The 24,200-nt window shown below is 36.0% G+C and overlaps 1 protein-coding gene across 2 annotated transcripts in view; it reads left to right on the forward strand.

Moving 5' to 3' along the window:
- SHPRH (SNF2 histone linker PHD RING helicase) overlaps positions 1–24,200 on the forward strand; it is a 57,883-nt gene that overhangs the window by 32,137 nt on the left and 1,546 nt on the right. For both annotated transcript variants that reach the window (XM_076333908.1, XM_076333907.1), the window contains 13 exons: positions 529–636; positions 1,637–1,779; positions 5,107–5,280; positions 5,621–5,683; positions 6,839–7,064; positions 9,649–9,792; positions 11,073–11,174; positions 12,041–12,112; positions 13,923–14,111; positions 19,455–19,547; positions 20,098–20,184; positions 20,643–20,821; positions 22,953–23,033. In XM_076333908.1, coding sequence (XP_076190023.1) covers positions 529–636; positions 1,637–1,779; positions 5,107–5,280; positions 5,621–5,683; positions 6,839–7,064; positions 9,649–9,792; positions 11,073–11,174; positions 12,041–12,112; positions 13,923–14,111; positions 19,455–19,547; positions 20,098–20,184; positions 20,643–20,821; positions 22,953–23,033 — 1,661 coding nt within the window. The remainder of the gene's footprint in view (positions 1–528; positions 637–1,636; positions 1,780–5,106; positions 5,281–5,620; positions 5,684–6,838; positions 7,065–9,648; positions 9,793–11,072; positions 11,175–12,040; positions 12,113–13,922; positions 14,112–19,454; positions 19,548–20,097; positions 20,185–20,642; positions 20,822–22,952; positions 23,034–24,200) is intronic.

The raw sequence follows: 24,200 nt of genomic DNA on the forward strand, positions 1-24,200 counted from the left end.
ACCTGCATACCAAGAGGGGGTTTCACTGTCAGAAGTAATTTTTATTGAAAAGTTATATCTGACGCACCTAAAAATAATGAAATTTAAACCTTTCTTGTTATTTTATGGGTAAGTTTTATATGTAAGTCAGTTAAATTTTCCTGTTCTCAGATTGTTCTAGGATCTTTTTATTGTTTACTTATTCAACACAATATATTTTAATGTACAGAGAAGTAAGAATTGAGTTAAATTCCAGTTCCTTTTTGTAATGAGTGTATACCTGTTGTGTTGTTTGGGCTTGCCCAAAAGCAAAATTGCATAGTTAGCATCCTTGTAGTAGTTTGTCTTCTCAAATGTTTTTTGGGCTTACTAATAAATGCTAGATTCTAGAGGAAAAAATTAATGCTAAATATTGCTTACGAACGAAAGTGGGTGGCACGTAGGTAGCTAACCATTTTAAAACACTATGGTAGCTAGGGAGTTTTTGCATTTTCAATTATTCCTCATAAATATGAGTTGTGCATAACTTAAGCTCTCATTTCCATACAGGCAGAACAACTTCGACAGCATTATATGAGTAAATCCAATGCAGAAGTTGCAGAAGCCCATCAGGCCTTACAGCCAGTTCTTCAGACCATTCGGGAGCTCCAGAGAAAGGCAGGTACCTCTTACATATTTAGTCTCTGAATTTTGAGATTTTTTTTTTTAATATTATTTTCATGTGTTTATCCAGAACTCCAGCTGTTTATTATCTCTAGCAGTTCTTTGAAGGCCTGCTTGGAATGGGACTTCGGTAGTGTGCATGCACGCGCACACACACACAGAGCCCCAAAACATATCCTGTGTTCCTCGCATAAAGAGGCACACAGTACTTGATGAACAGATGACTAAAAACAGAAGTACATGGTGGGATGATTCCAAAGTTTAACACCATGCTTGATTTTTATATTAACTGTGTTTCACTTGTAATTTAGGTAAATAAGTTACAGGTTTTGGCTTTGAAACATTTCTGTGGTGTATCAGATGGTATTTCAGTTACTTTCAAAGGAACTGTTCTTTGACATGCGTTTGGTCATTGTGCTTAAGGCTTAATTGTGTTTTGTCAATATGACAGTTCAGGTTTCATAGGAAGGTGCAAGCCCTTAATGAATTGATAAACACCTCAGTTGAAATGCTGCTTGTCACTTGCATAATACTAAAGAAATAATAAAGAAATGAGGGCAAATGGCACATGAGGAAGTAAACTTCTGCATCTTCTTTCACCGCTTAAAATTACAAGATCACTTCAGTGTTGCTCTTGTTTAATTTTATAGAGAGCTTGTTTTCTCTGATTAAATGATCCTTTCATCTCTGAGAGAGAGAGAGAGACAGAGAGGAAACTTCGAGATTACAATATCTCTATGTGGCTATTCTGTGTAGATGGCCTCGGTGAATCTAACTCTACTGACCCAATTTGAAGGTGTGGAAGTAGATGGGAATGTAGAAAATTTCTTATTCGTGTATTCACTTAAACAGGAAAAGGGATATTTTAAAACATACTCTCATCTTCCACTTTCCATGGAATTTACCAGTCTCTGTTTGACTGTAGCCTCTGCTGCAATGAGTAAATTGGTTGTTTGCTGAACGTTCATGGATAAATCTGTTCTTTTGCATATAGATACATTCAGGTTCTCCTTGGTGGTTGGATGTCATCCAGACAGCAATACAGTATGCCATTGATGAGGAGCTTGTTCAACGTGTGCAAAATGAAATAACCTGCAACTACAAACAGCAGATTAATAAACTCTCCATGGCAGAGAAGTAAGAGAATAGCTAAAATAGGCTAATGAATACAGTTAAGTCTGCTCAAGTCCTCTTATCAGTTTGTGCTAACAGTTGCAATTAAATAGCAGGAATTTTTGCTTCAGAGCATCTGGGTTGCAATTAAGTTTCAAAAAAGTCCCCCAAAAAGCATAACTAGATAGAAGACTTGAAAAGCAGGAGAATTACAGTTTTCTCCTAGGCAAGCACTCTTTTAAATGTTCCTTTGTATTATCTACTGTGGTTTTACAGTCTTCTGCATTCATGCATCTGCTGAGCAAGAAAGATTCAAAGTTTATTGGCATTAAAATTGAGCAACCTCTAAAAGAAACTGACTTGCTTAAATGGAAAGTAGACAGATGATATCAGAAAATCCTTGTGTAACAGCATAAAATAGCATCGCTGCTTTTCTGAGCAAAGAATTTGGGTTTGGTTTCACGTTAGAGACAACAGTACCACTGTTGTGTGCAGTTACAGAATAAGGGATTGGAAGGGACATCTGGAGGTCACCTAGACCAACTCCCAGCTTATAGATCCAGGCCCATGCTCAGAGATTCAGTCCAATCAGGTTGCACAGGGATTTGACCTGTTGAGTTTAGGGTATCTCCAAGGAGGGAGATTTCATAGCCTTTATGTGAAGCCTGTTCCAGTATTTGACCCACTTGGTGGAAAAAAAAAAATTAAAAATGCTTCTATCTAGTTAATATTTCCTGTGTTGCATCTTGTGTCCATTGTCTCTTGTCCTTTCACCATGCGCTTCTGAGAAGAGTTTGGCTCAGTCTTTGCTGAACCTTCCAGTTAGATAGATGTAGAAAGCAATAAGGTCTCCCCTGAGCAATCTCATTTTAAGGCTGAATAAACCCTTTTCTCCCAGCCTCCTCGTGTATGTTCTGTGCTCCAGCTCTGTAAGTTCATCACAGAAAAGGGAGATATAGATGCATGAACAATCCTTATGGTCTTAAATACAGTCTTTCTGAATCATGTTTTAGTTAAATACATATTTTTTTATTTTTCATATATATATAAAAACATATCTAAAAATAAATGTATATAAATGCATATCATGTATATAAATATCTGATGTGTATATAAAATGTGCATGTGTGTATAAATTTAAATACTTAAAATATGCACAGATTTTAATTAAATATTTAAAGACATATCCTCCAGTATGACTACTCTGTTGTTATGATCCCAAAAGGTGGCATTTCCTTGCCCTTGCTGGAAGTAGGCATATCTTTTACTTTTCAGTACTTCACATAATTCTATTGAATAATCTAAATAAAGATACAAAACTTCTTTCTTCAAAAATCAGAGAAGGAAGAAGGAAATTCTCTTCAAAATGGATATTGGGGCCACCCAGCTGGAAAGTAGCTTGGGGGTTCTGGTGGACACTGAGCTGACCATGAGCCAGCAATGCGCCTCTGCGGCAAAGAAGGCTAATGGTATCCTGGACTGCATCAGACAAAGTATTGCCAGTAGGTTGAGGGAGGTGATCCTTTCTGTCTACTCAGAACCGGTGAGGCTACACCTGGAGTAGTCTGTGTCCAGTTCTGGGCTCTCCAGTACAAGAGAGAGATGGACATACTGGAGGGAGTCCAACAAAGGGCCAAGATGTGATGAAAGGACTGGAGCATCTCTCATATAAGGAGAGGCTGAGAGAGCTGGGACTGTCAGCAGCTCAGGGAGGGATCTTTTCAATGTATACCTAAAGGAAGGGTGCAAAAAAGATGGAACCAGGCTCTTTTTAGTGGTACTCAGTGACAGCACAAGAGGCAATGGGCACAAACTGAAACACGGAAGGTTCCCTCTGAACATCAGGAAATGCTTTTTTACTGTGTGGGTGACTGAGCACTTGCACAGGTTGCCCAAAGAGGTTGTGGAGTCTCCATCCTTGGAGATACTCAAAAGCGATCTGGGCATGGTCCTGGGCAACCAGCTCTAGGTGACCCTGCTTGAGGAGAAGGGTTGGACAAGATGACCTCCGGAGGTCCCTTCCAGCCTCAAACATTCTGTGATTCTGTGATATCAACATTGAATGGTGAGAATGATGGCATCTCATTCTGGTCAAAATAAATTTGAGGAAAGGATTGTTTGCATGTTCACACTGAGCTCATATGCCTATGCATCTATCTATATGCTTGCCTGTGTCATACTGGAAAAAAATTGATTTTTTTCTCTCACTTGAAATTAGCTGTTTAGGAAGTATCTTTTTAAATTGTTGCTGCTTATGGGTTGTATGACTTCTGACAAGCTATCTGCGACTTAACTTTTTCTTTTATAAAATAGGGATAAAACTTATTTCCTTTTAAATTTATTTTAGCGTATGCAATAAAAACTTTAAAAAAGTGTCTTATGAAGTATTACTGGCCAGTAGTGGAAGCAACAAGTGCTAATCTCTAGTTGACTATTAGAGATGGTTAATCCAGGGTATAGTGTGAGAGATTTTCATAAACCTGGAATATTTGGCAACTGATAGTATTAACAACAGACTTGTGATTGCAATTTACATGTATTTTCAGACTAAGTGGTTAGGCAAACTCATCTATTTTATTTTAAAATACATATTGCTTAAGTAGGTCATTTTAAATGCCAAACTTTAGTAGTGTTTTTTAACCTGTGCTTTTCTCTCCACACTTTACAAAAGGGATGTTTTGGATTAAACTTTCCATATGGGGTAGAACCACAGTCTTGTAACACAGTCTTGTATATGAATGCCAGGCCTTTTATGAATGGTGCACTCTCAGCAAGAGACTTCTGCTCACAGGAAAAACACAATATGGGAAGTGCTTAACTGGTGTTCATGTTCCCACTCCTATCATGAAAGACAGCTAGGTTTTAGGAAAATAGTTTGCTGTCACGTCCATTCAATAATTTTAATTTTGAAAGCTAACTTGCAAAATGTAGTATATTTTTGTGATGGGTGCATGTGTCTGCTGTGAATTGCACAGGTGAATTGAAAATCAGTTTGTTGGCCAACAGATGCAAATAAGACTATCGTATGTGCAGTTGTTTACCTTTAGTAGATTTGCGTTGTGGACCAGAATGTTGCAGGTGGGTGTTGACTACTAATATTCGGTCGCAACTCTCAAGTCTTGGAAAGAATCTTTCTATTCTACAAATACCAGGCATCATCTCAGGGGATACAATGGAATGATTTCTAACAGTTCGCATTACATGTAGTAGTAATAAGCATTTGCTTATGATATAAACTTCATATGTTGTCCTACATTGCTACTTAGCTATTTCTCTTCTACTTCAAAATACTGAATCAAGTTTGGATTCGGTGCCTCAGTGTGCAATTGGTTCCCTTTTCCTTTAAATCAGATTCCGTGACTGCAGAGGCCTTCAATACCTGCTCACAACCCAGCTGGATGAAGTGAAGAAGTTCCAGAAGATTGTAAGAGAAGCAGTGAAAAACTTAGAAGGCCCTCCCTCTAAGCAGGTTATTGAGGCTGCCACTATCTGCCATTTGCGACCTGTTAGACTTCCACTTAACAAGTATGTCTTGAAAATAGAAAATATACTTTAGGGGTGTATTAATAAATTTTCCTTCACATGAAATAAGAAGAGATTGAAGTCTTTATTCTGTACTTGGGGTTTGTATGCACACAGATATCGCAGATCCATTTGTTAGAATCATGACCTTACTTTGGTTTTATTCTTATAAAATCTTTTCCTGTTAGTTGTTATATCGAGTGTACATAAGACTGTTAAATTGTTCTTTTTTTTTTTTAAGGACTTTATGTGATTTTTATATGTTGGAATAGGGAGTTACAGGAATTACTTCGGTTTCTGATGAAATTCTGAGTGCTTCCATTTTCAATCTTCTGTATTGCAGCTGTGTCTTTTGTAAGGCTGATGAGTTGTTCACAGAATACGAGTCGAAGCTCTTTTCTCATACGTAAGTTCATAGCTTTATAAACTTCTCACTATTAAAAAAAAAAGTGAAAGTTGGATTGTCTTATATTTTCTACTTTTAAGTTTTCTGAAATAACTTTATGAACAAATTACAGCAACTTCTCGCTAGTGGCCGTGATAGCAATTTTATTAGTCAGGTTTAATTTTCTCTGTAAATTTCATTTGAAAAAGTTTTGTACAAGGAATGAATACATGCCACTTCTCAAGCTGCTATAATATGACCATACATTTGAAATTACGTGTTGAAGTATTCAGAAAGTGTATGTGTAAATATAAGTACACTAATTAAATGCATATTCCTGTTTGTGCAAATATTTATTTGCAGTCCAGTTGCAAATGCTATAATACAATACTCGTTCATAGATATTTTCTTTTTAATTCTGTATAATTCATAAAGTAACAAAGATTGACTAAAGCCACAATGGGAGAGGAGATTTCAGACATGAATGCAACTGAAAGAAGGGTTGCACCAGCACGTGGTGTAAGAGAAGTATGCATAGTGGACAGTGCTGAGAGACATGGATTACAGCCCTCTGCATGCTTTCTCTTTGACTTTTATCTCTCATATTCCTCACAATGTCAATATTGAATTCAAAAATCTTGAGGTCACTGAGAAAACATTTTGAGAAGTCTTTACCAGTGGGAGCTCTGTTACCTAATGATTGCTGGAATCATTAGGAAATGTTAGTGTGTTTCTGAATTTAGCATTGTTTGTCAAGGAGGGAACTGGGAAGCTGTAGTGTTCTTAAATAGTGCCATACACAGCAGGCTTTGCATCAGAGTTTAACTGCAACTCTTGCTGATTTAAGAAGTCAGAATTGCAATTTTTTTAAATGACTGTGACATTAATTGTTAATAACTACTGAAAGATAATTAAGGTGCGTTAAGCCTTTACAAAAGCTATTGATGATTTTGAGCTGACAAAATGGCCTGTACAGTGATTTCATTGCTGGTACCGAGGTCACTGTGTTCAAAGCAAGCCTTTGGGATATCAAGTTATAAAACAGATGTTTATATTTGTTTGGTTTGCTTTATCCTTTAATCAAATATTAGAATGCTGAAATATGTGGTGAATACGTAGGAATGGATGTGGAAGTACAAAATCAGTGATAAGTATTGTGTTGGGTTTGTTTTTAAGTGTTAAAGGCCAAATGGCAATATTTGAGGAGATGATAGAAGATGAAGAAGGGCTTGTCGATGACCGTTTGCCCACCACAAGTAGAGGACTGTGGGCAACCAGTGAAACTGAACGTGCCTTGAAAGCTATTCTCTCCTTTGCCAAAGCTCACCGAATGGATGTTAAGCTAACCGAAGAAGGCAGCATATTTCTGGAACTCTTTGAAGCATGGAAAAAGGAATATAAGGTACAGTAAATGAGATGGTGCCAAAACAGTTGTGTAGTCCATTTAATGTAATATAAACAAACTTAAGCTGAATATGAACAAATCTAAGTTGTATTCCTGAAATTAGGGTTTGCCTACACAAAGCTTTTTCACAGTGGTTATTACAGGATTTCATTTAAAATGGTTTATATATGATTTAAGAGTTTCTAAAAGCTATACTGGCTACTAAGCAAATTAGTAAGCATTGTAATTGCATCTATTAAGACAGTATACAGATAAAATTAAATGTGTTCATCTGTTTAGTTAAATCAGAATGTAGCAAGACTCAGCAAATCAAATGTTGGTCCATTTTGTCATTCAGTTTACCTTCAGTCTTGTGCTAGCTACAGATGTCCTTTCACTATTGCTTTATTTCCTGGATCTTGTTTACTACACGATGTAACCTGAAATAATTAGTCTCCTGTTGGTTGGATCAGAGAAAGCTGCAGGAGTATACTGTGGCTTTCTTCATGCATCCTTGTGCGTCTGTTCCTTGCAGTGAATACATACCAGCGATGGAGAAGGGGGAAGAGCTGTTGCACACAAGGGTCTCATCCTGTCTTACAGCTTAGGTGTAATCAAAAGTGTTTTCTCTTGAATGCTTCTCCTCATTTTTAATTAACGCAGACTTCAGCTTCAGTAGAACACACTTGGTACACTAGAGACAGGCTTATTGACTCTTTCATACACTCTTTTTTTTTTTTCTTTCTTTTTTTTTTTCTTTCCTGTGGTCTGACATGAGAGGAAATTCCTGTTCCTTGAAAGGTTTTTGCCCCTGTGATCTTTCTCCCAGGCCTTCTGGTTCATGATTCTAGGAAACTGTCACTTAATTTGCTTTTTCCTAGGAGGCTTTGAAAGAGCAAAGATACTTCTTACAGAGGTATGCTATCCAAGAATTTAAAGGTTTGTTATAGCTTTAGTCCATAGAAGAAGACAACATACTCTAGAGTGATTTACTTCATGTATCTTAGATTAACTAATGGAATTCAGGCTGTCTCTGTTTTTCAGCAAACTTGGTTACTGATCACCTGCTTTCCTCAGATTGGTGGCACTACTTAGGAGTGAGATTTAATCTGGAGCTGCCTTAAAAAAAAATTACTAGGTTACAGTGTAACACAGTGCAAAAACTTTTTAAACAAAATGACATCTCAATCAGCATTTAGGTATCTGATAGTTAAAGTTATTAAACACCTAATAAAGTTGTGCTGCTCTCACAAAGTCGGGTCACTTGCTTATGGTACCAAAATGCTGACTGGAGAATACTGACCCTAGCTGTTCTCATGCTTCGTTATTTTATGTCCTCGGCTTGTAGCAGTTCACAAAAGGAGGAGGACATAAGGTAACCAGTTACTAAGGCATTGCTATCTGTTGGGGATTTTCTGCTGCAAGAAGGGAACACAGTCTCTTCATGTCCTTTTACTTTAGGAAACAAAAGGTGGGACTAACATGCCAATGAGAATGAAAATAATGCTGTTATGATTCCATCTGTTGTGACTTGGAAATACTGATTCAATTGTCCATACTACTCTAATCTACATGGAGCTACAGGGATGATACTCTGTAAAATAACCCTTAAATCTAAAACAAGCTGCTTTAGTTTTTCTTTAAAAAAAAAAAAAAAAAAAATTAGGTTAGTTTCCTCCGAACTTTAGTTCAGTTTCTTTAGTTTTGGAGGAGTAAGCTCCTTTCAGCTTATTCTCTGCCCTTACCCTGTATGCCAGGTTTAATACACGGTAATTTTATGTTTGTAATCTAGGCATAGCTCAAAACAGGTCTTTCTTGAGCTAAAAGAAAAACCCCAAACAACCATCACACCCCCCAGCAACTGAGTGTTTAGAAATATCTTTACAACTGAAAAATCAGAAATCAACAAATAGTGATTTCTGGCACTTGCCAAAGGTCTTAGAATTTCTGGAAGATCACTGAAGATTTTTTTTATAAAATACATAAATAGTGGAAACCTTGGGAAGAAGTATTTTACAGTATTATCAGTAGTTTAAAAATGTCAGTTTATATGTATGGTATACTTCCAGTTATAGCCATTTCTTTTGTAGAAAGCCAGAATTTACTACTACTTGGGAGAATTGAATCTGATGTTGTCTTCACCTTGTGCTCGTCTGTGCTTTTATCAAGACCACTCAAACTGTTAACATTTCTTTAAAACATACTTCATCTTTAAGAAGCAGTCTTAGTACTATAATAGCTAGCTGTTTAAAATTGCTTTTAATAAGTTTTCCTTATTTTATTCAGCATTTGCTTAGTCTTGCAAGGCATTTTGTTTCTGAACTTTTAGTTGCATTAGTTATTGTAATAGTAATAGTTGTAGAAGAAATGAGAGACAACTATCTATAGTTGTTCATAAAGAGAGGCTGGAAAAGAAAGCAGGCAAGATGATCTCTATACTGTTTGTTTTCCTTCGTAATTTGTTGCTGTTGTGGCTGAATTACTGTAAAGAAGTATTATCCTTTACTCCAAAAAGTTTTTCACGTTATACGTTGTATGGCAGAGTCATATAAAGGGAACTCAACTCAGTTCTGCTACTAATTTGTTTAGACTTTTCTTACAGTTACTTCATGAATATTGGATGGTACTGAGGGATCACGTGTCTGCTATTGATGAACTGGCAATGGCTACAGAACGGCTGAGAGTACGTCATCCTGATGAGCCAAAACCAAATCCACCAGTTCTCCACATCATAGAACCGCATGAGGTACAGTACTTGGCAGGAAAGAAATGTTTTTTTTTCTGAAAGAACCTACCTCCTACAAACATAAAATCTATATCTAGATTTATGTATAAGGTCTATAATATGCCTCTGTTTCCATTTCAGAAAGCCTAGGTGGAGTAAAGAGTTCCTATCTATTTCTACATTCGGTGTATGGGCCTTTTAGAGCTTGTAACTCATATTTTGATATATTTTTGTCAGCTTTCTGATTGTAAGAGTGGCGTGTTTCCAAAAGGCTGCTGTCCTTCCAGCAGCAGGTGAATGGCTCTGTGACCTTTCTCTACAATTGCCCAGTCTTCCAAGCTGGTGGAAAATTAAGTTGACCTGATTTCTCACCCATATTGCTACTTTCCACGACGACCTAAAAAAAAGCAGTGAAAACCTGAAAGACAAATCTTTTTTCAGTATCTTGGAATTTCTGAGCTACCTCTGAGACACTTTCTGTTCATGAACACAGAGAAAACGCTGGGTTGATTTAACATCTTTTTTTTTAACCAATAGAAATATGTTTTCAATAGAAACATTTTGTGCTTTTTTCAGTGAGATTCAGTGTAAGATAAAAGTGCTTTTCTTTCTGTAGGGAAATAGGTATTTCATCTGTGAATTAAAGCAATTTTTAAATTGGAGCACTTTGCTTAACAAAGTCTAAGATTTATGCATGTATTTGCAACAATAAAAGACACACCCATTACTTTGGCCTTCATCCTTCGAGTGCTTGCCTCTTCTGCAGTATTAGTAACTACACCACTACCAACTGTAATTAATCTAAAAAGGAGTCAGCTTGATGTTTCTATCTTTGTACAGATTAAATGAAAAGTGAAAGCTTCTAAGAAGTATAAAGTAATTAATTGTTTCTTACACATTGTTTTGGGAACCAGCAATAGAGTCTAGGATCTATTTGGCTGTAAGAAGATAGATGATAAATTGAATGAAATTTGAAAGAAACTTTTAAAAAATTAAGTAAGTTAGTTTAAATTGGTTTTGTCTCTGGAAAGAACCAATAATGCAAAGAAAACAATGAAGAGCAAGTTTGTATACCTGCTGGGTCTCAACCCATTCACAGTACTGTGTTCATACTGGGTATGGGAAAGGAATAGACAATCAATTTTGCTTGGGGAGAAGCACATCTTAAATTTACAGAATGAGCTGCTGTTCTGTCTGTCCCCTGTAAATTATTCAGTTGAATTTTGCCAAAAAATGAATTTAAGCCTTATTGTAAAACTTAACTTTTTTTTTTTAATACATGTTTAATACTGTTTCCATAGGTAGAGCAAAATCGAGTGAAACTCTTGAATGACAAGGCAGTTGCCAAATCACAGCTTCAAAAGAAATTAGGACAACTTCTGTATCTCACTAATCTGGAGAAAGTAAGGTTTACAGTTCTTGGTCTTTACCAAAGTGATGTGCTCTAGTTACCTAGTAGAAGAAACCTACCATTATTTTTATTTAAAACTTACATTGTAAAGAAAATGTATTTTCTGTAAAGGTTCATTACATGTTGGAATACTGTGTGGTGTTCTTTGTGTTATTGCATAGTCATAAAGTTATTTATTACATTATATATTTTGGCTATTTGCTTAATTACGCAGTTATAAAACTATGAACTAGTTTTAGATGGTTACAACTTTCATTAAAACTAACTGGGCCATGTTTACTAGAAGCTTTGTAAAATTATGTATCCCTCCACGTACCCTTGCTATTTTACAAAGAGCTTGCCTTCTTAAACAGAAGGACAAGCAGGTCTGTAGGCTTAAATAAGTGTTAAAAAAAAAAAAACAACAAAACAAACAACACCAGACAAACCTCATTTATGTTACATTATTTTAATCACAGTGTTCAAGTAAGTACAATTATGCTTAAGCATAGTTAAGCATGATTAAGTATATTTAAGTGTTTTTACAACAATGTAAAGCTGATAGAAAATATGAGGATTTTCTTGTTTGAAGCTTGTATTTTACCAGGATTTTTCAAAGCTGTAGCAGAGATGCAGATGCTATCTGAAGGACTGCAGTATGAACAGTGCTCCTTTTACTTACCATAAATTACATAGATTTTTTAACTCCTCGAGATAGACTTACTTGTTCATTAATGATGTTTTTTATTTTGCTCACGCACTTTTTTTTTTAAGGACTTCATTGTTCGTTTTTTTCTAGAAGCTTGTTTTAAATATAGAATAACTTTTTATTTGTTGAAACACAAAGTTTTGGTTTGGTTTTTTTTTTCTACTTTATAGTCTCAGGATAAAACTACTGGGGGAGTTAACCCAGAACCATGTCCTATCTGTGCACGTCAACTGGGAAAACAGGTAAGATACTTAGTCAGCAGGTTTTTGTTTTTAGAACATCTTTACCTACATCTGAGTCAGCTGTGTGTCAAAGTTTCAACATCTTTTGTTGAATTTAAATGAACATTGTATTGAAACAGGGGAAATAAGACCTTTCCTGTAAAGTACTAGCCAACCTGTCCCCTGAAATAACATCTTGCTCAGTTGCAAGCACCTCTACTGGCTTTAGCTGTTGACATCAATGCTTAAGTGTTTTGACAGGAGTGTTCCAAAAATGTGTGTTGCTGACTGTTCTATAACTCTGAAGTTTTGCTTTCATACTTTTGTCAGAAAAATTTCTTTGCCATTTATAAGCTAAAACAATGAAGAAATAGATAAGCTTCTGTAGTATACTATTGTATTTTACTGTAACTGTACTTATTGATAGTATTTTTTTTTCTTCTAGACTTTAAAGAAATGGATATTAGCTACTTAAACAGTAGTAAAAAAATTGAATAAAGATAGGCAATCTGGATTTCTTTCCCCACCACTTGCCTCCTGAACTGCAGGAGTTGAAATTTAAGTGAGATTTAATCAAAACTGATCTATATCATCAAGTACAAAGCCATAGTTTATACTTTACTTACCATGCATTAGATAAAAAACATGAAAGGACTCCTGTACAGTCAAACTAAATTGGCTCTTTCTTTAGGGTAGCTATTTTAAGGTGTTTAACTTCTGTTAGCTTTATAGATGTGTAAGCGTGAACCGTTGTCCTGCCATGTTTCCAAAATCCCCTCTGCGCTCTTCTTCCAAGGGTGATACAACTTTTTACAGTGAACAGTTGTTTGCCCTGTTAACTGCCATTATGCTTCATCTCTGAGCTGGAGGAGCTCACTGAAAGGAAGAATAGTCTTTTCCTTAACTTTGGCAGAGACTGCCACTTGAGGTGATAGTAGCCTCATGTTGCAAGGAACTTTTAAAATGCTTTGCATCCCGTTTCTGCATGATTGAAAGAAGCTTACAAATCCTAAAAGATCTTTTGCTCAATAATCAGCCATTTAGTCAATTCCCTCTGCTACTTGGACACATGAAAACTGTTTTATTTTTTTCCTCTTAGAATGGCCTGTAGAACAGACTAGTACAGAGTAAGACCCCATTTCTAGGTGCAAAAACATTGGTTTACAAATTACTTCTCTGTTAAGGAAGGTCACAGCTGACACGTAGATGTTCTAGGCCCTCAGAGGAAGGACAGCTTCTGCAATGCAATCTTTGGTTTCTAATGCATTCTGTGAAAAAAAAGATTAAGCCTCTCTGTTCAAAGTTGTCTTTCTTCTTAAATCCAAAGATGTTGTCTAGGATTTAACAATATGTAAAAATTAAAGCACTTTCTTTAGGACTTTTTTAATAAAGACTGATCTAGTATGAATGTATAAAGACTTTTACAGAAGGCCAATACAAACATTTGTGTGATTTTTTTTTTAAAAATGTTGTAAATACTTAATCTGTGTACTTAACCTATGCATTAAGAATCATCATTCATAGAAATGAAAGACTAATATCTTTCTTCAAGTTTAAAACTGGGAAAATGCAAAAAATGAACAATAAATGCAGAGAACTTCTGTGGATCATTAATCTTTCTGTGCTGGAAAACTTTGAAATTCAGGCTTTTTAGCAGCTGGAGTGCTAAAAATTATTCTAAAATTCTTCAATTTTGATCTGATGAGTTTCATGAAAATAAAGTAATGTTTCTATGAAAATGTAATTTATCATGTATTAGTACACTGTTTTTCTTTTGCATTGATCCAAAATTGATACTGTGTTGTGTTGTTTTTTTTAATTCCCTGCATAGTGGGCAGTGCTGACGTGTGGACATTGTTTTTGTAATGAGTGTACAGCTATCATCATAGAACAATACAGCGTTGGCACCCGCCGGAGCTCAATTAAATGTGCCATTTGCAGGCAGACAACATCTCATAAAGAAATATCGTATGTCTTCACTGCAGAAACTGCAAATCAGGAGGATGATATCCCTGTAAAGGTACGTTGTTTATGTGAGCTTTGTGGCCCAAATTTTCAGCGGTGCATATTTGTTGTGTTTTGTGGCATACTGCAGTTAGGCAATCTACCGTTTAGTTTTATAAGTAGGTTCACTTTTGCAATTAGCTTTGTTTATAACAGGTATAGTTCTTTTTCTTTTGAATTGGACATGATGTATATAGGCCTGCCTTATAGTGTAATGAATGTTTTTGCATCCTTCCCCAAGGAAGGATACACGTTTTCCTGTCAAGTAAAAGGTTTTTTGTTTGGTTTAGGGGTTTTTTTAACTTATCCTTCTCATAACTTTTAAAAGTTTTGGAAACAAAACATGAAAGGAAACAGCATGAAAGAGGATATCTTTTTAGCACCCACTCTTTCAACGTGCCTGAGGAAAGGCCTTGTAGATGTATTACAAAATGACACATCTGTTACAGTAATGCTGTCTTGGGGTATGGTGGGGAGCAGCAGCTTTTGCTGAGCTTTAGTTATATTTTTGTTTAAGCATTTGACACTGGGTAGACATAAATGCTGTTTGTATCCAGGTAATTAGTTTTTTTTAGTTGTGGTGGTTTTGGCTTTTTGTAGCTGAGGAGAGATGAGGCTTTTTGGAGGCATAGTTTTGCTGTGTTTGCTTGAAAGGAGTAGTTTGAGAAAGCTGCCTGTACTATAAGGCTGTTAGGATAATGTAAATATTTTAAATTTCTAAGTCTTCACTGTTAGCCAGAGAACGTAAATCCTGATTCTGAATTTAAGATTAGTCATCTGGAATGTTTCTCAAGCTACCTGAGAAGTAGAGTAGTTGTTTTGCATTTTGCATATCTGTGCAATACTGTCTGCTATACAAACCATAATTAGGAGGAAAAAACTGACTACTTTTTTAATAGGGGTGAATGAACATTAAAACCTGAAGGGAGATTATATCTATGCTTCCTCCATCTAACTTGTCCACTAATAAATTAGTGGACAGGTTCTAATGAGTATATTCAGTAATTTGACCCAAAGTTTATTCAGTAGTAAGTCAAATCACAGTAGAGAAAATAGAAGAATTTTAATCCTGTAAAATATTATTTATCAAAAACAATGCTTTTCATTGGAACCTGTTGACCATGAATTTTTTCTTTGGAGAAGGGTTTCTCTGGTGTGATGTTGGGTACATTCTCTTTTCTTTTCCCTACAAGTGTATCATCAATAACATGGTTGTGAAGCCACTTTCTTCAAGCTCACCCCCAATTCTTTTGATCTAGTTGTGTGGTGTAAGCTTTTTCTCCATATTCTAGATGAGTGTTGGCTCTGTGCAGCTGGATACTCTGCAACAGTATTCTTTCCGGGGGGGGGGGTGTATGTTTGGTTTTTGTTTGAAAAATCAAAACAAAAACTTGGGAAAAACTATTAGTGCTTCTTGCCTATCTGCATTTTTAAACTTGTTGGTATTTGGTTAAAGCCTCACTGACTGGATACACATACCTACTGAAAAGATGATCATTGAATAGAGTGACTTTTGGTCTTAAAACGGCTCCCTGCCTGGGCAATTTCTTTCTCAAGGCTTTCCGCTGACAATGTACAGCTCTGTTGAAGACTGCTGGCTGGATTTTCCACTGTGACTTTCTGTGTTTTTTCCTTTTAGCCTGCCTTTCTAAGGAGACAAGGTCTTTTCATTGTACTGTCTTAGACTTCTCCCTTAATTTTGCAACCCATTAGATAATTTCAAACAGCTTGACAGAGAGTCTGAGTTTCAAAGGTAATTCATTTTCTACAAGTCTTACTAAAATAGCCATCCACATAAAGTGTGTCTCCTACTTAGCAAAATACTGCGGCTTGACTTTCCCCTTACTACAAAAGATATCTTAAAGTTCAAGTTGGGGCAGGGGGGGAACTTTATTTGTAGCTTTTGTGCCTTCCTAATGACAAAAGTTAATGAACCTCTAGACACAAATGTGTAGGAAATCAGTCCTGATTGCACTGTTTTACTTTTCTTGGTAACAGAGGGTTTTCATTGTGTTGAAGGCAGGGGTGGAGGAAGAGACAGCATCTCCATGAGTCATTAGCAATACTGACACATATATAGTGCATAGGTACATTTTTGCTTTGCACAAATCTGTTATGGAATACTGTTAAACCAAAAACCTGTGGTTACTGCAGTTGTGGAAAAAATAGAGGATTCTGGACTAAAATGCAAAGGTAAAAGACTAATATTGGTAATATTTTGATTTAGATGATACTGCTATCTTTAATTAAAATATGATTATAATACAGCTGGACTTACCAATCATAGTTTTAATCTGGTTAACATAGTTAAAAGTAATAACGAAATGCGCTGACAAAGAGTTCCATGGTATGTGTGCAAGTCTCCTTGAACCTTGCAGGTATACTAGGGTTGCTGGCCTGTACTGAAGTCAGTGCCACCATGTTCACACTAGTTATGTCAGCCTCCCTGGACAACTGGAGATCCATTTTATGAGTAGATGCTTCCTAACTCAAATTATTAGATTTGAAGTAGTTGACAGCATGTGGCACCAGGGGGAGTAAATAGGCTATATTTTTGAAGTGCTAGTTATTAGGACCTCACTTCATACGTGTTTTTTAACAGATTATTTCCTCAGGGTTTAGAGATATCACCCTGTTTCTAACAAAATTTCAAATATGTTTCATAACTCACATTAAAAAAATAAACAGAATAACTAAATTTCATAAGTACAACACAGAAGGAACATGTCATCTACTGTCCTGTGTAAAGGGTTGTAGTGTTTTCTTGAAGTATTTCTGCATCAAAAACTTCAGGCAAAGCAAAAATACGAATTCTGCGTGAATTCACACGTCATCATGAGCAAGGCCCATTCTTATCTCACAAAAAATTAACTTATACTGTAGCTTCACTTTATGTACTATCAAAACAAGCAGCACTGTTAAAAATAAAAATTTCTACCTCATATTCCTTTAAGGACAGTTAACAAAGGATCACTAACTTACTATGGTTTCTATAGAATACTGAGGTTAAGATCAATATCTTGCAGTGTATATATATATATGAAAATTGTGTGATTATTCAGCGTGTATGTTTTCATCTGAACTTTCTCAGTCCCTCTAGTCTCTTTCAGTATTCAGTACCTCTTCCCCCCCCCCCCCCGCTGTTGTGTCATATATCTCTTGCTCTTTATTGTACCAGCACTAACCATCTTAAGTTAATGACTTAGATGCAAAAGGACTACTGTAAATGGAAGCATTTTATACTGAGAGAGAGATTACTGGCATCCCTGCATGTTTTGGTTCTGTAAAAGCTTCCAGTGTCTGGTCGGTATTACAGTGGGTATTGCCAGCCTGTCATCTGAGACAGAAATTGTTTGTTAGAGGGTAGTTTTCATTCTAATGTGTGCTGTTCCATAATTAATTAGAACTAGCTAATCTGTTTAAAAATACTCATCTGGATATTCAACAAAATGACAAACTCGAGGTGTATGGCTAATGAGTGGGGTAACACTTTTTTTAAGACAGACCGAAAACCGTCAGTTTCATCTCTCCATAAATATTGAGAACAAAACTGAAATTTTTTGTGTGCTGTGAACCAAAGCTTTAGTCAACTGTTAGTTCAATAACAGATTTGTCTAATATAATGTAAATGGAGGGATGGAGAACTTTGCACACTTAGTTATCTTGTTTAAAAAATAGAGCAAAAAGACTGTAACCACTTTGATTGTTGTACTGTTTTTTGTTCGTCATAGTTCCTCTGACTGATCTTGTACAAAGTCACGTTTGTAACACCTGAATCACAGGAAGTCTGAAGGGTGGAAAGATTAACAGTGGCTAAAGCTACTATCTCTTATAGCAGGGAAAAATAGGACCTACAGTAAGGTCCAAAAAAAGTCTCTGAGGAAAAGACAGTCAGAGCAGATTAGCCAGAATTGTCATCATTGAATCACATCATTGAATGGTATCAGAAAAGCACATAAATGACTCTGGAATATATAGGAAATACCAAAAGTTGGTCTCAGATCTCCGAACTGAAGGTAGTTATGATTGGCAGGCAGCTGCCGTAGGGCTGCAGATGTGTCATTCGTCCTTGCAGATCATAACACCTACTGACATAAGCATTTTTAATTGTCTATCTGACTTTTGGAAACAGTGTTAATGTCTACCAGGTACAACAGAGATGTCATGAAAAAAGCTGGTTTACTTCTGTGTCTATGACAGAGTTGGAATCACTATGGAAGACCCTGGGAAATAAAATGGTACTGCTTATTGCAGCCTTTGGTAAAACAGTCTGCAAAAAGTCTTTTTACATGTATTTCTGAGGCATTTATTTAGCTGCATAAGATATGAACGATTGAGCAGCCCAGCATTGGTTCCCAACTTGTGCTTAGACTGCTGACATCCTTCCCCACAATTCTGCAAAGCAGCATAACTTCAGTAAATTTGATCTGTCATTGTAGCAAGCCAACATAGTTAATTCAATGTTCAGAGGACAGGTGCAGACAGAAATAAAACAATATTTGTCCAGCTGAATCTAGTGCAGCTTGAAATTACTAAGCATGTAAGAACTAGTAAGGAATTAAATAAGGGCTTCTTAAATACATTAGGTAAAATTGCTGTCATACAAAGTACATACTGAAGGAAATAGAGGGAGATACTAGAGAACTGTTTCTCGGAATCCTCTTCCCGATTTAAGGGGAAAGGGAGGAGCACAGAAATCAAAGTGGACAACAAGTAGAATGTAGTATTGGATTCATTAAGCACTGAAATACTTCTGAATGCAGAATATGAAGATGTTTTTGTTGCAGTGTGCAATCCTTCAAGAATTAATTTAATTATATTTACGAATTTCTTATTATTTTAAATATAACTAACAAGCTTCATAGTACTGAGCATAAGTTCGGCATTGCCAGAGTGAGACACGAAAGCAGCAGAAATAGTGTTCAGGTAGGTTTTTTCATTGCCAGTTTTCAAGAGGTGTGAAGGGAGGGAAATTTAAACGTGCATTTGGAAGATTCTTTAAAGATTGTGCCGCTAAGTTAAACCTCAGCAGGCCTAACTGGCATGTTTGGTGCAACTGCACTGCTTGGGCTATCCATTCAGCCTCACACAGAACTAGATAGGTGTGTCTGTGCGGCACTTCATTCTTCCGTGTGCTGCACATGCTGTAATACACCGCTGATCCTATGGCAGTGCATTATAAGGGAGGTATAAAAGCAGTTCAGTGCTACTTAACCTGCCCTTCCTCCAGGTTGCTAATTTTTAAATTTGTGTAAAGATATGTAAGAGTCGTAATATAACATTGTTTAGTAAAACAATGAATGTGGAAGGAGTTGTTTAATATCCTACTTTACTAATGCTGTTCTTTGACTTTTCATAGGGAAGTCACTCCACCAAAGTGGAAGCTGTGGTCCGAACACTGAAGAGAATTCAATTTAAAGATCCAGGGGCTAAATCCTTAGTTTTCTCAACGGTATTAATTACCAATTTCTGTCTTGTCTTTGTGTGTGTGTGTGAGTTTAAAGCGGTCACAATATTTTCAGGAATTGGTTTAGCTACCAAAATGTCGAATCATTCTGTACAGCCACTTGATTGTTTTGAGAATTTGTAGGGCAATTCATGTAACTGGGACATGAACAATGGTCGTAGTCAACAGATGTAAAAGCTTGTTTCTCTAAAGGGCAAACACGTACATTTATATGGGAGCATTAGAAATGCTAGATACTTTTAAATGTAATGTCCAGATATTTTTGATACGTTGTAAAACTGGTTTTGTGATGGCTACCAATTTCTTTTATTCAAGCTGATCTTTTAATTACATTTCTGATTTAGTTTTATGAAAGATTCAGTTCCTGGCACACAATTTTTTTTCTTTTTCTTTTTTTAAATTGCAAATGCTAGTATTTTGAAAGGCCTTTTTATCTACTCTTTTTTGGGGAAGTTAATTAGTATATTTTAGTTGTCATTGCTGTTTGTAATGTTGAGTTACTTCTACAGTGTTGTGTGGTTTTTTTTTTTTACAGTGGCAAGATGTGTTGGACATAATTTCAAAAGCTTTGTATGACAACAATATGACTTTTTCGCAGATCAATGGAATTAGTAAATTTCAGGTACATAAAGGATATTTTTCTTAAAATTATTTTCAGAGGGGAAAGTTACAGTTCATAGAAGTTAATTTGATCCTTTTACTTCATTGTTTCATTTGAGAAACGGAAAGAGCAGCAAATTTGTTTGGCAGAAGCTTTGATCTCTAACTCATTAATTCCAAAAATCATAATCACAAAATGCCACAATTTAAAGCCTTTGGAGATAAACAGTACATTCACTTTTGAGAAAGAAGCGTTGGCATGGATGTTAAGGATGAGACACACTGATCAATGCTGCAAGAATTTCTTGCCTTCCCTGATATGTGTCAAGTATCTGTTCTGGGATGACAGGCCTTGGATCAGTGCAGGACTGTCACTCTGCGGCCTGTAGTAGCTGTTATAATTTCTTGAAAATATAGAGATGTCCCTCACACTCTTTACTGAGGAACTTTTTTCACGCTGCTGTGATGTTTGCCTTTTAGGAAAATCTCTCTGCATTTAAATACGATCCGAACATCAATATTTTGCTGCTGCCTCTTCACACTGGTTCCAATGGACTAAACATCATCGAAGCAACTCATGTTCTGCTTGTGGAACCCATTCTGAATCCTGCACATGAGCTACAGGCTATTGGCAGAGTACATCGTATTGGCCAGACAAAGTAAGAGTTAAAATTGCATTGAGTGGTTTAGATATGGTCCAGAATAGGACTGCATACTGTAATCAGAATAAATCTAGTTCACTGAACTTCTCAATTTTGGAGATGAGAGTATTTATAGGAATCTTATTTTTAAAGATGATCGTATAAGGGACAGAAAGATTAAAATTAAAAAAAAAAAGTTTGCTGAAAATACACAGTGTTTATTTTAGGGAGTTTTTGTGCTATGGGGGTAAGATGCAGAAGCAAATCGCATTTAGACTTTTAGGAAGAGTGTAGTCTCTTGAGTCCAAGATCCTGAAAAACCTTGTTCAGCTGCTGCCCTATTTTATGTGTGCTCTTGTTGCCTTAATTTTTAACTTTGAAGTTCTACTTGTAAGCATGTCCAGAAATGTTTTAGCTTTGCAGGTATGAGCAACTTGCCATTTATGTCATCTGTGGCTAAGTTCAGGCATGGCCCTTCCTAGTTTCCTTGAGAGGCTCCTTCTAGTTGGTCATTCCCAGCTCCAGATTAGGAGCTGCATAAGTTGTTGAGGTTTTGGTTTTGTTTTGGGTGTTTTTTGGTTGGGTTTTTTTTTGTGGGGGTGGGGTGGAGGGGTCCAGAAAGAAAGTTATAGCACACACTTTTTAGAACTGATCAGTATTTAAATTACAGTTCTGCCCTCACCCCCTGTCTAGATCTTTTTGAAGACATTAATGAGTTTGCTTATCTCTTGTTTGTTTCAGTGTAGTAGATTTTACATGGGTAGTACTGAACACTTAACAAAGGTTTTGGAAAGTTTGTCCTGAATGGATAAGATGTTTTTCCTTAGGTTTCATGTCACTTGAAAAAAATAATAAAAAACCCTGTACATGAAGAAGAAAAATAGCTGGAATCAATTCTGTAATAATAATATTCTAGAATAATAGTGGGGTTTGTGTTCTGGAAATGGAGGCAAAGCGAGAGGGCATGAATGAGCATGTATGTGAAAGAATGTTTATGAACAGGTGGATATTTGGGTGTGTTGGTAAAGATTTTGAATTAACCGTGAGGACATAGGAAAGATTGATTGCAACAGCCTGCATTATAATTTTACACAATGCTGGCACAAAAGGTCTGGCAAAAACCTTACAATAAAACCAACAAGAATGTGTGCTGTACTTCTTAACAATAAGACTTCAGCAAGGCTTATTTGAAAAAGGGCTGTGTTCAAGTACAGTGAGCATAAGGGAATACTCTGTTTAGTTTCACTGGTGCAACTATTACCAGTTCAGTTGTTCTTATCTACTTCTTTTTTTTGGGTAGACCTTTGCCTATGAATCACAAAGTATTCCCCCAGCATTCCTCTGTGTAATGTTACCTGCCAAAGTTTCAACTTAAGGTCTGAAAACCATCCAAGCACTTTCAAGGGTTCATAGCTTGAAAAATGTTTATACTGGGGAGCCTGGAGTGATTTTTCATTTTGAAGCTGACTCTTTTCCATTTCACTTTCTTGTGCCTGACATTTCTTTTTTTATTACAGCTTTCTTTTTGAAATTTTATTTCTTAAATGGAGTTCTGATTTTGTTTTATGTTTATTGACATTTTGGTTTTTATGTTTTACCGGTGTTTACAATTTCATGTTTACTGACTACAATTACTGACTTTAAAAAAAAAAAAAAAAATAGTATTTTACCATCTTCAAGAACAATATTGTTAAAACTCTGGGAATGAGCTTTAATTATCCACCACACTGAGCTCTGTCTCTTGGACTGAGTTGTGACAATGCAGTATAAACATTGTATATAACCAGTGGGCCAAGTCATTTCTTTAAACAACAGGCTAGGCTCTTGAGGACTGTTTGTTTATAGTAGGGACACAGAAAGCAGAAATTTGCCCAGCATCTGCTTTAGGATTTTACTTAATACAGCTTATATTCATTTAGTATGTGATCCAGCCAAGTGGAAGTGTGTGCGCTGGGAGGCACTAAGCGTCCTCAAATGTCAGTGGAAGTTGTTAATCATCTTGTAAGATTTCTTTCTTAAAATACAGAGGCTTTTTTTCAGCACTCTTACAATAATTAGTATGAGACAAAAATGTGGTCTTGAACTTTGACAGTAACAGCATAACTTCTGCTCACTTCTGGTCTTGTTTTCTTTTTTTAAACACATTCAGATCTACCATTGTTCATAGGTTCCTGATAAAAGCAACAATAGAAGAGAGAATGCAGACTATGCTGAAAACTGTAGATAGAAGGTATGTGTTGAATTTTTTTAAAACATCATTATTGCACTGAAAATGAAAAGGTGGTTCTCAGCCATACTTTTATTACAGTTAGGTATACATATAAACTTCAGCTGTTCTCCTTCAGATTGTTTTGATTGACAAAAAAGTTTTGAGACTTGAAAAATTGATCTTTTCACCTGGTTCCGGTAACTTGAAGCTTAAGGTATTTTTATTCTCTGGAGAATATTTTGGTTATATTTTATTTCATAAAAGCCCAATTAATTAATAAATTACGTGTTACGATTTATCTTTTCAGTTTACCTATTTCCATTAGTATAAAAGCATTGAAGTTAATAGAGTAATATTCTTCTTATAGCTTAGTATTATAAGAGTAATACTAAGTTACTCCAGTAACACTGGAGTAACAGCATATGTTGTAAGCTCTAATCTAGGACACTAATTCTTTCTTTCATTATTTTTAAATTCTACAAACCTAGTCCGTCAGTTCTGTGTCACACTGGTTGGTTTTGCAGTCAGTGCAAGAGTTGTCCAGATGCTAGCTCCTAAGTCAGTCTGGTGTGCAGACACAGAAAGCAGTTTTCACTGTTTTATCTTTTCAAAATCTATAAGCGATGACAGACTGGGAGTGGAACAAAAGTGGTATTTACATTCTTTATGCAGAAAGTATAAGAGGCTTTTACGTCTTTAACTATATCGTATACACATAAACAATCTAGGAGGAGGCCTTAGTTTAAGAAAATTAGGTTTTTTCCAGTTTTTTGGCTGTTTCAAATTATGAGACTAAAAATTTACATTCATGTCTTTGGCTGTAGTTATAAAAGATTTCAGCTTTACCTTTGAAAGAATGATTTAATCAGTTTCCATATCTGTAAAGTTAGCACTACTTTTGCATGTAAAGTTCAGGTGAATATACAGTGGTTGAATGATCCGATGAGGGCTAATGTTTTGAAAGTAGTATCCAACCTTATGCTTGGAAGCTGAAGCCAATCCCTTAAATGTTAAGAGGGCAAAGCGGATTAACCCATGTTCTGCTGCCTCTGCAGTGTTTGGTGTTGACCACTGTTAGGGACAGTAGATGGACTTCGTATCTTACTCAAAATGTGCAAGAGAAGTAGCTGATCAGTGTACGTATTTCCCCTGATAGAAAGTGTGTTTTCCTGCTGAGCTTCAAAGCTG

The sequence above is a fragment of the Aptenodytes patagonicus genome, chromosome 3, assembly GCF_965638725.1.
Source record: "Aptenodytes patagonicus chromosome 3, bAptPat1.pri.cur, whole genome shotgun sequence".
In the NCBI taxonomy this organism is placed as follows: Eukaryota; Metazoa; Chordata; class Aves; order Sphenisciformes; family Spheniscidae; genus Aptenodytes; species Aptenodytes patagonicus.